Source organism: Melanostigma gelatinosum, assembly GCF_949748355.1.
Source record: "Melanostigma gelatinosum genome assembly, chromosome: 22".
Taxonomy (NCBI): domain Eukaryota; kingdom Metazoa; phylum Chordata; class Actinopteri; order Perciformes; family Zoarcidae; genus Melanostigma; species Melanostigma gelatinosum.
The window spans coordinates 5,033,918-5,049,533 of NC_136655.1; the positions used below are offsets into that span (position 1 = coordinate 5,033,918).

General features: G+C 41.6%; 3 protein-coding genes across 3 annotated transcripts; 1 reads left to right on the forward strand and 2 right to left on the reverse strand.

The window, feature by feature from the left end:
• Positions 1 to 36: 36 nt before the first annotated feature.
• Positions 37 to 3,745, reverse strand: LOC306796078 (adenosine deaminase 2-A-like; the record flags this gene model as incomplete). Its single annotated transcript, XM_079294856.1, has 5 exons — positions 37 to 331; positions 571 to 773; positions 1,096 to 1,253; positions 1,372 to 1,480; positions 3,731 to 3,745. 5 exons carry the CDS (start codon positions 3,743 to 3,745, stop codon positions 244 to 246), a joined length of 573 nt encoding a protein of 190 aa, XP_079150982.1. The 3' UTR covers positions 37 to 243.
• Positions 3,746 to 4,566: 821 nt separating this feature from the next.
• Positions 4,567 to 10,751, forward strand: LOC306796079 (putative polypeptide N-acetylgalactosaminyltransferase 8; the record flags this gene model as incomplete). The annotated part of the gene is made up of 11 exons (XM_079294857.1): positions 4,567 to 4,777; positions 5,541 to 5,784; positions 6,182 to 6,348; positions 6,535 to 6,718; positions 7,504 to 7,701; positions 8,604 to 8,718; positions 9,413 to 9,598; positions 9,763 to 9,903; positions 10,170 to 10,265; positions 10,331 to 10,498; positions 10,587 to 10,751. The coding sequence occupies 11 exons, from the start codon at positions 4,567 to 4,569 to the stop codon at positions 10,749 to 10,751; spliced, it is 1,875 nt and encodes a 624-aa protein (XP_079150983.1).
• A 239-nt stretch (positions 10,752 to 10,990) lies between these two features.
• On the reverse strand, positions 10,991 to 15,208 carry ada2b (adenosine deaminase 2b). The gene is made up of 9 exons (XM_079294232.1): positions 14,883 to 15,208; positions 13,802 to 14,021; positions 13,481 to 13,691; positions 13,248 to 13,375; positions 12,407 to 12,497; positions 12,198 to 12,306; positions 11,922 to 12,079; positions 11,542 to 11,744; positions 10,991 to 11,306 (listed from the first exon to the last, which is right to left on the reverse strand). Exons 1-9 carry the CDS (start codon positions 15,181 to 15,183, stop codon positions 11,219 to 11,221), a joined length of 1,509 nt encoding a protein of 502 aa, XP_079150358.1. The 5' UTR covers positions 15,184 to 15,208; the 3' UTR covers positions 10,991 to 11,218.
• Positions 15,209 to 15,616: the final 408 nt, after the last annotated feature.

Sequence of the window (15,616 nt, forward strand, 5' to 3'; positions counted from 1 at the left end):
GCATGTGGACCATTTGAACTACGCAGAGCAGGACTGAATGTATGTGGATCGCATTTCTCACCAGCAAGCTACTTTAGCGTTACGTTTCTTTGTAGCGGTTTCAAGACAAGAAAAACTGTTCAGGAACTCCTATGAGAGTTTCACCAATTACAAAGATACAGTAGTGCCAATGAAGCCTGTAGATGTTTTAGTTTAGCGTTATTACAATCATCATTCAAGTGGGAGAAGAATTCGGTTTGGTTGTCATGAATGATTAAAGATGAAGGCGTCCCATTTTTTCTGCCACATGACAAGACCTTTGTCCTTCAGAGGAGCTGGCAAGGAGCTGTACCTGCAGGCAGAAGACACCATCATTGATATGACATCATTTGTTAATTGTTGGATACAAATAAAAAGGATTTCCACCACACACTAGAAATCACATCCTTCAATGCTACTAAAGTGTACTAGAAGTGTTCTAGCTTCCTACAGCCCTTGATTATCATTCATTTACGATGTGAAAATCAATTTGCTGACATTTAAAATGTGCTTAAGGGAGGCATGAGAGGGATCAAATCAACTGATTGTCACCTGATGGAGTTAAGAGCCAGCTCTTTCAGAGTGCCCAGGTTTGCTTTTAATCCTCCGATGCCAACGAAGGCCTGATAGAAGTCGTAGGAGAGGCCCGTGGTGCCGAACAGAGACGGGTCATCGGAGCTGATCACCATCGGGTGACCCTCAGACATCAGCACAGCTGCAGGGTGGTTCCGAAGGTCCGATACCAGCCTCAGCACCTGGAGGTCAGAGGTCAAACACACACACACACACACGCTGAATCCAAAGGTCCAGACTTCATCGCACTGGTTGATGGGTTCCCAATTGGTCTGTCCAAATCCACACAAGGGGCGTAAAGCAAACTCTTCGTGGACTTCCCCACACTTAATATGACCAAATACAACAGACAGAATATGCGTAGGCTGAAAAAAATGTTCGAAATCATTTACAGTTTCAGGAATTTCAATTCATCTCAATGGAAACACTTTTGGTCTCAGTCCCGTCTCATAGCACGTAGCACCCTCGCACACACCAGATTTTGTTTTTAATAGGTTGTCTCACCTGGTTTGAGATGGGGCACAGCTCCACAGCTACGTTTCTTTTCCTCGAAAGCTCTTTGGCAAGTGGATGATGTGCCAAAGCGTAGCCGTGCCCGATGCGCGTGGTGTTGAACAGAAGGGCGTCAAGAATGTTTTGATCCACGTCGGTGCCTTCATCATCTACAAGAGAGCATACAAAGTGGAATCAAAAGTAAATTTCAAAAGATTTATTAAACTTTTGAAAAGTGCTGTTTTGTTTTTGTAACAATGATGTATGCTGTGCTTTTGGTCCAACCACCTGTTTCTCCTGCGTGAAAGAAATATCGCAGCGTGACACCCAGTTCAGCTGGCAGAGAAAGTGCCTCCCTGAAATACCAAAGAGTCCTCCCGCTGTCCTCCCTGCCAACCTGCAAAACTGCAATGTTAGCTCGCAGACAAGCTAATTAAAATATCCCAGCAAATATTGTTTTAGTCCAACAAGTTTAACCCTAACCCTACCCCTAACCCTACCGCTAACCCTAACCCTAACCCTAACACTTTTTTACAAACTAAAAAAGTAGGGTTAGGGTTTAAAAAGTAACTTTTTTAGTTACTTTGCAAAAAAAGTAACTTTTTTAGTTACTTTGTAAAAAGTTACTTTTTTAGTTACGTTGGAAAAAAAGTTACTTTTTTAGTTACTTTGGAAAAAAAGTTACTTTTTTAGTTACTTTGGGAAAAAAGTTACTTTTTTAGTTACTTTGGAAAAAAGTTACTTTTTTAGTTACTTTGGAAAAAAGTTACTTTTTTAGTTACTTTGGAAAAAAAGTTACTTTTTTAGTGACTTTGGAAAAAAAAGTTACTTTTTTAGTTTGGAAAAAAAGTTACTTTTTTAGTTACTTTGGAAAAAAAGTTACTTTTTTAGTTACTTTGGAAAAAAGTTACTTTTTTAGTTACTTTGGAAAAAAAGTTACTTTTTTAGTTTGTAAAAAAGGGTTAGGGTTAGGGTTAGGGGTAGGGTTAGGGTTAGGGTTAGGGCTAGGGTTAGGGCTAGGGTTAGGGTTAGGGTTAGGGCTAGGGTTAGGGTTAGGGTTAGGGTTAGGGGTAGGGTTAGGGTTAGGGTTAGGTTTAGTTAAGAGCCTTCTTGTTTTAATGATGCGTTGATGTTCCTGGCTAATGTTGGATTGCGTGTGTGTAGGGGGACGCCATCGTGTGAGTGTTTGTAAATTCATGTGAATTAATTGTGTGATTACTGGTGAGATGGTGTCCGAGCGTGGTTCCCAGATGGACGGTCCAGTGAAGGGTACAGGCTCCCGCCCCTGTGCTCCCCAGAAGTGGTCGATCAGTTTCAGCCTCCTGTGAAAGGTGTGGAGATCCCCCCTGAGCTCCGGTCGGGTGGGAGGTCTTGGTGTGGGAATGAAAGTGAGACCTTTTTCCAGTATCTCCAGCTGTGCGGCCGTGAGGGAGAAGGTAGAACAGAGGTTGGTGATATTGGAGGTATGGGGAGATGTATGATTACATTCCTCCCCAGTTACATGTTTAAATGTTGCTTCCAGTACCTGAGCAACACTCCGGCCGTCTCCGCTGTCCAGTGAATGCCATCTTTTGGGTTGACGTGAAAGAGAAGTGGGTTAATTTCCGGAATGAAGTTGTATTTGTTAGCAATGAAAGTGTTAAACTGGGTGAGAAGTGTTTGTTTGCTGGGTGTCAGTGTGTCCGAAAAGTTGATAATTGGGATGTAGATACTTTTTTAGTTACTTTGGAAAAAAAGTTACTTTTTTAGTTACTTTGGGAAAAAAGTTACTTTTTTAGTTACTTTGGAAAAAAGTTACTTTTTTAGTTACTTTGGAAAAAAGTTACTTTTTTAGTTACTTTGGAAAAAAAGTTACTTTTTTAGTGACTTTGGAAAAAAAGTTACTTTTTTAGTTTGGAAAAAAAGTTACTTTTTAGTTTGGAAAAAAGTTACTTTTTTAGTTTGGAAAAAAAGTTACTTTTTTAGTTACTTTGGAAAAAAAGTTACTTTTTTAGTTACTTTGGAAAAAAGTTACTTTTTTAGTTACTTTGGAAAAAAAGTTACTTTTTTAGTTTGTAAAAAAGGGTTAGGGTTAGGGTTAGGGTTAGGGTTAGGGCTAGGGTTAGGGTTAGGGCTAGGGTTAGGGTTAGGGTTAGGGTTAGGGTTAGGGCTAGGGTTAGGGTTAGGGTTAGGGTTAGGGCTAGGGTTAGGGTTAGGGTTAGGGTTAGGGTTAGGGGTAGGGTTAGGGTTAGGGTTAGGTTTAGTTAAGAGCAGCGGGTTAGGGTTAGGGTTAAGGTTAGGGTTAGGGGTAGGGTTAGGGTTAGGTTAGGGTTAGGGTTAGGGTTAGGGTTAGGGTTAGGGCTAGGGTTAGGGTTAGGGGTAGTTAAGAGCAGCGGGTTAGGGTTAGGGGTTAGGGGTTAGGGTTAGGGTTAGCCCTAACCCTGTGTGGGATGACACAGTCGCCTCTGTCTTACTGTATACTATGACTATGGCATACTATACATCACATTTTTTAAGATATACTACGCCATGACTTTTAATGACATACTATAATATAATATTTTACTGTGAATTTTTACATTACATTTTATATGACATGCTATACTATGAAGTTCTTGATAAAAACACATGTATGACATTATTCATCCACTTTTTTGACATACTATACCTTTTCTATTTCCATTCAATTTTCTATGGCATACCACACAATGTTTTTTATGACCTTTTTATGACATCCTACACTATGACTTCTTATATGACATCATCAAAACATACATTCTTTTTTTGATTATGATGGCGGAGTTTAATCATATGTGTGAATGACTGCAAAACAGAGCTATTACATTTATTTAGGTGCACCAAGGTTGGGTGTGGTTCAGTAGGAGAAAGCAGACTGACAAGAAAGATAATAACAAATATTATCTCTTTTAAAAGAGAGTGGACGCTACCAACCAACAAGCAGGGAGATAAAACAGAAATAAAACAAATTAACTTACTTACTAAATATTCAGCTTTTTTCTCAATTTGTTGTGTTGTGTTGTGTTGATGTGTTCCCCACACCTTTTTATTTTCTAGATGGGAGCATCACAGGATACAAGGGAAACATGATATGGATTAGATTTTTAATACAAAAAAAACCTGGTTCTTAGCATTATCAAACCTAAAAAACAGTGAACGTGTCAGCTTGATTATCTGCTGTTGGCGGAGTGGATGAACAAGGTTGTTGTTAGAGCAAAGGTAATGTTGTACCAGATTTGTCTGTCAGTCCTGTTCCTGTTACCTGCAGAGTAGCCAACTACTGGTTTTCTCTCCTTCCCAGTTAACGGCTGATTATATACACCTGGTGTAATGCATGGAAGCGGCAGCAGAGTGAAAACCGGACTTTCAACAAATCTTATGTAAACCTGTCTGTGTACAAAGAGTGGGGAGAAAGAGAGCACCTAAGGCAGGGAAGAACTCTGTCCTCCTTTTTCTTTTGATGCAAGAAGAAACAAAACACATAACATGCAGAGAAGCACCAGGATGAGATCGGGCTGGATTAAAGGATCACTTCTTGCCTTTACCGTGGCTACTGCTCTTTTATACCTCAGCTCCATTAAGCGGGAGGTTCATACCCTTTCGGAGAGACTCCAGAAGGCTCACCACAATGACTCCATCAGGGGTAAGGGAATGCTCAAGAGGATGGACAAGATGGAAACCAACATCAACAAGCTGCGTGAGTCTCAGGACAACAGCTGGTTCTGTCCTGCTTCTTTTTTTCAGTACAAAACTTGATTTCAACTAAATAAAGTTGTTGTGTTTCAAATATAGGCTTTGATGTGGTGATTTGCAAGTCTATAGATGTTGATGTCGAGATTAAATAGAAGAATAGAATTTATACTATCTTCATCCCTTTAAGGGGGAATATTTTCTCTGCATTTGACCCATCCGAGTATATAGGGAGCAGTGGGCTGCCAATGACAGGCGCCCAGGAGCCTCAGGTACTCTTTGGCACGTGACACGTCCCAGTCGGGGATCGAACCGTTGATCTGGTTGATCTGGTTCCCAGACGACCTCTTAACCGAGTGCGCCACGGTCGCCCCAGTATTAAATTAAATCAGTATTAAATTAGTTTTTTTGAAAGTTAAGTATATCCTAATGGCAACAAATTAAGTTTCTGTTGATCAATTTATAGATGAAGTAACTTTAACTTTTCAACCAATGACTTACCTGCAAATCATCAAAACCATAATTAAGTCAATTTCAGCCCAACAGTATGTTGAATGAATTGACAAGCATTAAATAACATATGTTACATGTTTTTTAAACATGCAATTGGACTGCACATACCACACCAGTGCAAATATGATTTTTGTTGAAGACACAAGGCTCATCCTCAATTTATGTTTCAGGGAGGGACACGTGTTTAACAATCTGCTAGTTATACACTTGGCGAATAATGGTAAAACAAATACTCAGATGTTCTGTATTGTCAACAGTCGATCTGATGAATAAACTTGAAAGGAAGGAACCAGTGAAACAGAACAACGCAGAGGTGAAGAAGGAGAAGAACGTGGTGGGGAAGTTGTACCCAAACTCGTATCTGTTCAGCAAGTGGGGCGATGAGCTGTCAGAGGAGGAGCAGAAGGAGGCCGAGACGTTGTTTCAGAATTACGGGTACAACGCCTTCCTCAGTGACAGGCTGCCCCTCAACAGAGAGATCCCTGACACCAGGCCGTGCAGGTGAATGTAACTTCCTGTCATAACCTACTGATAAAACACACACACAGTGGGCTGCTTTATGATGCCTCATTATATGAGACACAAATTACATTACTTTCTCAATGGCCCAAATTAATTTGCTCTAAAACAAATGTTTTCTGAGCAATATTAATTCCGTTTTACTGTTAAAAAAAGAAATTATTGTCATAAAAACATCTGACAGAAACTTTTAATGCAATAACATGTTTAGGCTGAATGAATGCCAGGTTAGCGGTCATTCTTTTTCAGTCTGTATGTCTTGAATATCCTAAATGGTCAGTGGTTGGTCAAATGATCAAAAAATGAATTGGCAACAATTTGATTATTATTTAATTGGTTTATACGAACACAAAAACTACCACGGTTTCTCCTCTCACAGGTGTGCTGAGAAAAAGTACCCCGAGGATCTGCCTTCCATCAGCATCGTGTTAATTTACCTGGATGAAGCTCTTTCTATCATCAAAAGGGCCATCCGCAGCCTCATAGACAAAACACCAGCTCGGCTGCTGAAAGAAATCATACTGGTGGACGACCACAGCAGCAATGGTACGTCGACCTGCTACATCGTGTCTCTGGCTCTGTTTTCCATCCTACACTAGGTTACTCAATGGGGAATTTGGGCTTTTAAAGGTTCAGTTCACTCAAAATACACAATATATTTGCTATGGGCATTTAGACTGAATCTACAGCTTAGACTAATGTTAGATTCTTCTTTACTTTTACTTTCTGCAGAGGATTTAAAGGAGAAACTGGATGATTACATTTCCTCTATCCACGAGGAGCGTCCAGGCCTGGTGAAGAAAGTCAGGCACTCGGAGCAGCTCGGCCTCACCCAGGCCAGACTGTCGGGATGGCGGGTTGCTGTGGGGGACGTCGTGGCCATGTTGGACGCTCACATAGAAGTCCATGTACAATGGTTGGTTTAAGGCAGGGGTGTCAAACTCATTTTCACTCTGGGGCCACATCAGCATCACGGTCGCCCTCAAAGGGCCGGTTGTAAATGTAAGACGGTGTAAATGTAACTACGGTACTCCTAACATAGTTAGTTTAGTTTCCCGGGATATCTGTGACTTCCACAACACGTACTTCCAGTTGTGTGATTTCTCCTCCGCCATTGTTTCCTGTTGCTGGTGCAAAATGCATTCTGGGATATTTGGCTGTCCCAAGTACAGACAAGTCACCTCCGATGCATCCCGGGTAAAATGGGCAGAGCGAGCCACATCCGGGCATTAGGGCCGTGCTTGGCTCGATGTGAACTTTGAATTGGAACAGTACTTGGGCTGAGACTGATGACGTTTCAGTACAGAGAAGTACGCATGTTGAGAAACTTGTTGGAAATCCTCTTTATGGGCTGTTGCATCTCCTGTCCACCTGTTGTGATAGTTTTAATGTCGGCACACAGACAACATGCCATCTCATCACTTCGACTTTCTATCTCATAATTTCGACCATGGGGATATTTTTATTTTCACATCTAACTTTAAATTTTTGTAAAAAAAAAAAAAAAAAAAAATTATTATTTTATTTTTTTTTGCTGGCGGATTCGCGGGCCACATAAAATGACGTGGCGGGCCGGGTCCGGCCCGCGGGCCGTATGTTTGACACCCCTGGTTTAAGGGATCCGAGTTTTCACACCTCAGTTTCATTTGCTGTGCTTTTTTGCAGTACGAAGCTTAAGTCAAACTGTCATTGTTGATCCAGGGCAGAGCCGCTGTTAGCTCGGATTAAAGAGGACCGCACCGTGATATTGACACCAGTGTTTGACCACGTCAATTTTGATGACTTGACACTGATTCCCTACGCACCTGCAGCAGATGCCTTCGACTGGGCTCTGTGGTGCAAGTACGAGCGCTTCAGACCCGAGTGGTACGCTTTAAAGGACTATTCCCTCCCTGGAAAGTAAGTTTAAGAATCCATTCTCCCAAATCACACACAAAAATACTTTCTCACTTAAAGGAATAGTTTGGCATTTTGGGAAATGTGATTCTCTGAGAGTTAGATCCCTACCACTCGCATCTGTTTTGGAAACGGAAACCCAGTCGCCAAAAAAAACATCTTGGCATTTTACATTCCTGCAAACCACGGGATTATTTAAGTGTTGACATTTCTGAACCAAACATGTTTAAATACATTTCATATCAGCCATGTTTCACACTTGCAGGAACACAGAGCGGTTGAGCAGACTCTCATGTAATGTAACGTAAATCAAAACAATCATAAAATCGGTTTACTTTGGGTTCAACACTGGAGACAAACCGCAGACCTGAGTATACACCACACCCCCTATTCCTAGGAAACCACACCCCCTATTCCTAGGAAACCACACCCAGTGAGCATTTTTCCGTTGAAAAGACGTCCAGAATTGGTTCAAAAGTGAGTTCTTTCGCCGACTATTTGTAGATGTTGATTAAACGTCCACGCTTAGACCAGATTTCAACGGGATTTGCAACACTACAATTTTCCATCCTCTACATTGTGCTAATAATAATATCATGATTTTAGAGGCTTACTAAGAATCCACATTTATCAGTTGAAAGCCAGTATTGGACATCACGTTGAAATCTGGTCTAAACGTGAACGTTGAATCAACGTCTTCAAATAGTCGGCTAAAAAACTTTCACTTTTCAACGTGTTTTTAACCTGGAAATGCTCTCAGATCAATATGTAGCAACTAAATACATAATCATAGTAACACATCATCAGTTTCCTAATTACTCTCATATTTAAAATGCATTGACAATGCATGAAGTACGGTTGCTGTTTTCAACTCTGGCTCTTTCTGTGTATACTTCTGTCCTCAGAAGCCCCTCCATCATGGGGATTGTTGTCGCTGATCGTAAGTTTTTTGGAGAGATCGGAAGCCTCGATGGTGGAATGAAAATATACGGTGGCGAGAATGTGGAGCTCAGCATCCGGGTGAGATTTACAGGGTGTTTCCAAAGTGACCTAAAACGCTGTAATTAGAGTCTGAAAAACGCACTTAATCTTCCATCAAGCTTGCTGTAGAGGTGCAAAGGTTGTTCAGAGGGTACCTAACTTAATGGTTATACCAAATATTCATGGTCTCCAGATGTCTCTTTATACATCCATGCTCTAAAGGACTTTGGTGATTTTCTGACTTTCCATTTAGCACCATCATTATGTCAACATTAATTTGTCTAATACTTTGCTTCCTGATCAAATCCCTGCAAAACTAACGACGTTCCCCTCAGCCTCAGGTGTGCTTTGTGCTGACAGGTGAACAAAACCTGCTTTACATTATGTTAGCATTGCCCTTGGGCCATTGAGGTAATCTCCGTGTAGCAGTTTGTTCTCTTGGTGTTTGCATGGATACATATCATACAATTCATATCATACATGGTAGTTGGAGGGTCTATGATGGACCTTTTTGTTGGTTATTTACCTTTGTCTAATGTATGCTGGGATAGGTTCAAATCAAATTGGCATAAAAGTATATTTGAGTATTCGAGCGTGGCATTTAGCTGCGATATCTGTACAGTATGTTTACTTGTTCAGAAAATAAGATAATCGCATACAGTATAATGCATAGTGTGTTGAATGCCCTGAAAAATCTTCATTTTAAATATTTGAGCTTTTGTTTTTGTGGCAGGTGTGGCTGTGTGGAGGAAGCATAGAGGTTATACCTTGCTCTAAAATTGCCCACATTGAGCGGGCCATAAAGCCTTACCTCCCAGACTTGAGGGAAATGATGATGCGTAATGCACTGAGGGTGGCGGAGGTCTGGATGGATGAATATAAATACAATGTCAACATTGCTTGGAACCTTCCTCTAGAGGTGAGGCATGACAGACTTATTCACATAAATTCTGACGAATTACATGAATTTGGCTTCATAAAATAATGCTGTGGAGGATGTCACTCGTAGTAAAAATATTGCTGTTTCTCTTACTTATCAAAATGTGTTTTTGTGGTCCTGTTTTTAAATTCTTTCCCTCACAGAACCATGGCATAGACATTGGGGATGTGTCCGAGAGGAAAAAGCTGAGAGAGAGGCTGAATTGCAAGCCCTTTAAGTGGTATCTGGATAATATTTACCCCGAGCTGGACCCTCTGCTCGGTGACCTGCTGGGTTATGGAGCGGTGAGTAGAAACGATAGACGTTACTGCATTTGAAGTCTGAATCTGCAGGTGTCAGTCATCCTTCGTAGGCTTTGTTTAGGTTTACTTGGAACACATTTGAGATATTTTCCACTACGGAGTCTTGTTGAAGACTCAATTTTCCAAGACATTAGGATATTTAAAGCAAGTCAAATGTATTCGACTTAGGATCGTCATACATGCTTCCCACATCGGGATATATTTTGCTTTAAAGTGTCGCTTTATTTTCTATCTGCTTCTGTTGGCAGCTGATCAATAATCTGAAGCCAGATAGCTGTATTGACCAAGGCCCAATGCCTAGGAACACACCCATCATATATAGCTGCCACTCCCACTCCCCTCAGGTATGTTCAGAGAGTCACTGCATGCACACAGACTGTTCGTAGATAATCATTGTTCTTTGGTGTAGCGCTGTTATTATCGCACCGACGGACAACTATACATTGGTGGAATCCAATCTCACAAGTACAACAGCAACCGCTGTCTGGTGGACCCCGGCACTGGAGTCTACCCGGGACTCCACGAGTGCAAAACAGCCAAGCAGGAGAAAGTCCACATGTTGTGGGATTTTAAACAGGTTAATATTATAGTTTTAAATGTTAATCTACACCAAAGGGGTTGGTCTGTTTGCAGAAAAATAAATGTTTTATTGTTGTTATTCCCAGGATGGACCTATCCAGAACAGAGAAACAAAGAGATGCCTGGAACTTGTGATTGCTGATCACGACTATTACACACTTGTTGTTCAGCAGTGCACTGGTCAGACCTGGAACATACAACATGTCATCAAAGACCAACGCATGCTGGCCAGGGCAGAGACGGCAAGATAACAAACGTGCCATTGTGGCACAAAATGGCACGTCAGAGGATGATCTGGGATGAGTTCACATTTTGCACCGGGTGCACGAGTCAATATTTTCATTTGAGTCTTGTTTTTGCCTAAAATATGAGCTGCAATTGAGTGGCAAGTTCCTTTTTCTTGGTTTTGAATAAGAAGTCAACATTTGCTATGACAGATTGTGTGGAAAATTCTTTTTTATGATGAAAAAAGATTGCATGTGGACCATTTGAACTACGCAGAGCAGGACTGAATGTATGTGGATCGCATTTCTCACCAGCAAGCTACTTTAGCGTTACGTTTCTTTGTAGCGGTTTCAAGACAAGAAAACCTGTTCAGGAACTCCTATGAGAGTTTCACCAATTACAAAGATACAGTAGTGCCAATGAAGCCTGTAGATGTTTTAGTTTAGCGTTATTACAATCATCATTCAAGTGGGAGAAGAATTCGGTTTGGTTGTCATGACTGATTAAAGATGAAGGCGTCCCATTTTTTCTGCCACATGACAAGACCTTTGTCCTTCAGAGGAGCTGGCAAGGAGCTGTACCTGCAGGCAGAAGACACCATCATTGATATGACATCATTTGTTAATTGTTGGATACAAATAAAAAGGATTTCCACCACACACTAGAAATCACATCCTTCAATGCTACTAAAGTGTACTAGAAGTTTTCTAGCTTCCTACAGCCCTTGATTATCATTCATGATGTGAAAATCAATTTGCTGACATTTAAAATGTGCTTAAGTGAGGCATGAGGGGGATCAAATCAACTGATTGTCACCTGATGGAGTTAAGAGCCAGCTCTTTCAGAGTGCCCAGGTTTGCTTTTAATCCTCCGATGCCAACGAAGGCCTGATAGAAGTCGTAGGAGAGGCCCGTGGTGCCGAACAGAGACGGGTCATCGGAGCTGATCACCATCGGGTGACCCTCAGACATCAGCACAGCTGCAGGGTGGTTCCGAAGGTCCGATACCAGCCTCAGCACCTGGAGGTCAGAGGTCAAACACATTCAGAGAGAGAGAGCGCGAGATAGATATATAAATCATTTACAGTTTCAGGAATTTCAATTCATCTCAATGGAAACACTTTTGGTCTCAGTCCCGTCTCATAGCACGTAGCACCCTCGCACACACCAGATTTTGTTTTTAATAGGTTCTCTCACCTGGTTTGAGATGGGGCACAGCTCCACAGCTACGTTTCTTTTCCTCGAAAGCTCTTTGGCAAGTGGATGATGTGCCAAAGCGTAGCCGTGCCCGATGCGCGTGGTGTTGAACAGAAGGGCGTCAAGAATGTTTTGATCCACGTCGGTGCCTTCATCATCTACAAGAGAGCATACAAAGTGGAATCAAAAGTAAATTTCAAAAGATTTATTGAACTTTTGAAAAGTGCTGTTTTGTTTTTGTAACAATGATGTATGCTGTGCTTTTGGTCCAACCACCTGTTTCTCCTGCGTGAAAGAAATATCGCAGCGTGACACCCAGTTCAGCTGGCAGAGAAAGTGCCTCCCTGAAATACCAAAGAGTCCTCCCGCTGTCCTCCCTGCCAACCTGCAAAACTGCAATGTTAGCTCGCAGACAAGCTAATTAAAATATCCCAGCAAATATTGTTTTAGTCCAACAAGTGAGTAAACAAGACATTACTTCTTACCATGTCAAATCCTGCTACAACATCTGGGAAGTCCTTTTGCAGCTGAATGGCCTCTTTCACAGCTGCCTTGACCTCAGATACACTCAGAGCCCTGAAAAAAGCAGCAACAATTACAGACACAGAAATCAGGACCCTATATGACTCACAAACCAAAATAAACCTGTAATTTCACATTAACATTTACATTATGAGATGCCTATCTTTTTTGTATTTCTAGCTACTTGTGCCTCGCTCAAAAGTAGCTTGACAAAATAATACCAGCTGGCGAAAAACCCCTTACCAACACTGCCAAAAAGACATTTAATGGGAGACGTTATACAACTGTTCTCAGATGTTGAGTGGTACTGAACTGGTGGAGAGGCCTGGGAATAATTCCAGAGCTCTGTTTCCAGAAAACAGGAAATGGAAGTCATTTAAGAGATGATATAATTTATTATCGTTACAGAAATATGTTTGTCCCTACGGGGGACATAGTCAGAGCATTCAAATGATGGCACACGGCCCAGACTTTGTTAATTCACGACGCAACCCACTTATTCTGTGACTGAATGTGAAAATCTGTGACATTACATCAACAATCATGCGAGTCACAGAGGGCATTCTTCTTCATAATGAGTACTTTTAAATCTTTAGATACATTTAGCTGACAACACTGGTAATGAAAGAGGCTCAGAGTACTTCTTCCATTGTTGCAATTATGCCTACTGAATTGAAAATGCAATTCAACTTGAATGTTTTAGAAATATTAAATCATGACTAAAAGTAAACCTAAACTACTCACAACATGAGTAATTAAGTACTAAGTATTCAGAGATATGTCTTGTTGAAACCTCATCAGTACCTGTGCACAGAAACGATGACACGAGCCCCAAGAAAGTCCGGATGATCCGCTACAAATTTCCTTGTAACTTCTTGAAACGTTTTCAGAGTCCAGACCTTATCGTGAATGGATCCATCAAGCTCATACGCCTGAAAACACACAAAGGAAAAGCAGAAATGTCAGATCCACCATTGCTGCAGGGAGAAGCTGGAGCTGGGGGGGGGAATCAGGTGTGAAGAAACAAAATCACAAACCCTTGAGAGACCGCTCCTAAGTTCCAGATACATGATGTTGTCATGGAGGAGCTCCTCTAGGCCCTGATAGAAGTAGTCCCTCAGCACGGGTGCGTAGGTGATCAGCCCAGCAGCTGCGATGAAGGCTGTTTCAAACTTCTCCCACACAACCTCTTGGCTCGGGTACTCACCATCTGGATCCTCGGTGAACAGTGTGAGGCGCTGCATTAAACTGAGAAATAAAATAAATAAATGTATATAAATATAATAATATATATATACATATTCTGGGTAAAGTTCTCCCACTTTCTCTTGACTTAAAAATGTGATATCTTACTCAACCTGTTATCAAAGCCTGTAGGGTCTCCCATTCCGGCTCTCAAGGTCTCAAGCAGCTGCCAGTAGAAGCAGCCCCATCGAGGGAATGGCTGGCGGTCGGAGAAGAAGAAGCGGACCGAGTTGTTCCAGGTGAAGCAGATGTAGCAGTGAGGCCGGTAGGTGGCGTTTTTCACCAGCCATTCGACACCGACCAGAGAGGAGGTGTGGATGTGTAGGACTGCACCTGTGGTCAAAGCAACCGGATAGAACCTCAAACTCAGACTGATGCGCTGAGCTTAGACAGTCACATCACATCAGGATCTTGCTTATTTTTGGGTGCTGTGAACACGGACAGATAATGAGACAATGGCCTCATCAGTTCTTGTCATTTTGTGTGTATTTGTAGTTGTTTAGTCTGTTTTTGTAGACAATTTGAGTCTTTAAAGTCATTCAGCATTGCTTTTGTAGTCTTTTCTTTATTTGTAGTCCTTTTATTAATCTTTGTAGCCTTCGTAGTAGTTTTGCGGAACTTAAAAAAAAAGAAATAGTCTCTTTGTAGCCATTTTGCGTAACATTGTAGTTGTTTTGCATATCTTTGTATTTGTAGTGTGTAGCTTTATAGTTTGTCCTTTTCTAGTCATTTGTGTCTTTGAGGAATTGTTCACCTCTTTGTAGTGGTTTTGTCTTTCTCATTTGCATCTTTGTGTTCATGTGTGACTGTCTGAATTAGTTGTGTCATTTTTCATCTCTAAGTGCCATTTTACAAGTGAACCAGATCTCACAGATGCTCATGTGATATTAGTAGTTTTACACATTATTAAATCATGCTGGCGATGAAGAGAGGCCGTTTGAGTCGTATCCAAAGCTTCCAGCCACAACATATACCGTATTATACAAAATGCTACATGAAATCATCACAGAAAGCCTGTGTTGAAGTTCTTTTTTTTTTTTAACCAAGGGTTTTTGTTGTAAAACTGATTCAAAATACGGTCTTCTATGTTTACGTCTCTTAATAAAATGTCACCGTGGCCAAACTGTGCAGCTAAATGAAGGAAAACCATAAAGAAAACAAATGTTCATCCACACTTGTGAGTTAGAAAATCACCTTTTGGCATCTTCTGCAGCAGTTTGAAGATTGGACTCTTCTGGATGAGGGGCTTTGCTTTAAAGAAGTGGATAGCAGGAGGGAACTGTGCAGCAGACATCTCTCGCTCCTTTAAACGATGGAGGTAAACGTCCAGCTTCTGCTCGGCCGTCGTCAGTATCACCCGGCCTCCCGTCTGTCTGGACGCCTCCTGCCGCATCAGCAGGTCCCTCTGAGCAGGGTCTGGCATCCCATCAGCCCCTCTTACAGCCCACAGGAGGGTCACACAAGTGAGCAGAGCCTGGCAGATTTGGATCACCATGTCCTCATGTGCCACAGGAGGATGCTAGAACATGATCACACTACCGCCACAAGAGCAGGTTTGCTGTGTTTGAAGACGTAAAGAAAGAAATACTACGCGAGACATGCATGAGACATTTAAGTCCTTTTACCTCGGACGAGAGGTCGTGAAGTTCTTGCCGAGAAGTGGGTCAATAAATTTGACTTGTTTTCGGGTCAACATGATAACATGCTACTGGCATTATAGTGCTGCCAAGAGCCTATTCAGTACTGCTTTGCTTTCAGATTTAAAAAATGAAACATAAAATACTTACAAGAGGGAGCTTCTGGTGTCCTGTGTCTCTGCTCGGCAGAGACTCCGCTATCAGTCGAGGACGTCAGCGAAATACTCAGAGCGACTGGACAATCGGGGCATTTCTGTCTAACAAATACCATGTGATACACTAATGAATGGA

Excerpts from the sequence above, each read along its gene's own strand:
- ada2b (XM_079294232.1), bottom strand. The coding sequence starts at position 15,183 with ATGGTGATCCAAATCTGCCAGGCTCTGCTCACTTGTGTGACCCTCCTG. Across the intron at positions 13,692-13,801 it reads CCTACAGGCTTTGATAACAG|TTTAATGCAGCGCCTCACAC; the intron begins GTTGAGTAAGAT and ends TTTATTTCTCAG. Across the intron at positions 11,307-11,541 it reads CTGGCTCTTAACTCCATCAG|GTACAGCTCCTTGCCAGCTC; the intron begins GTGACAATCAGT and ends TTCTGCCTGCAG.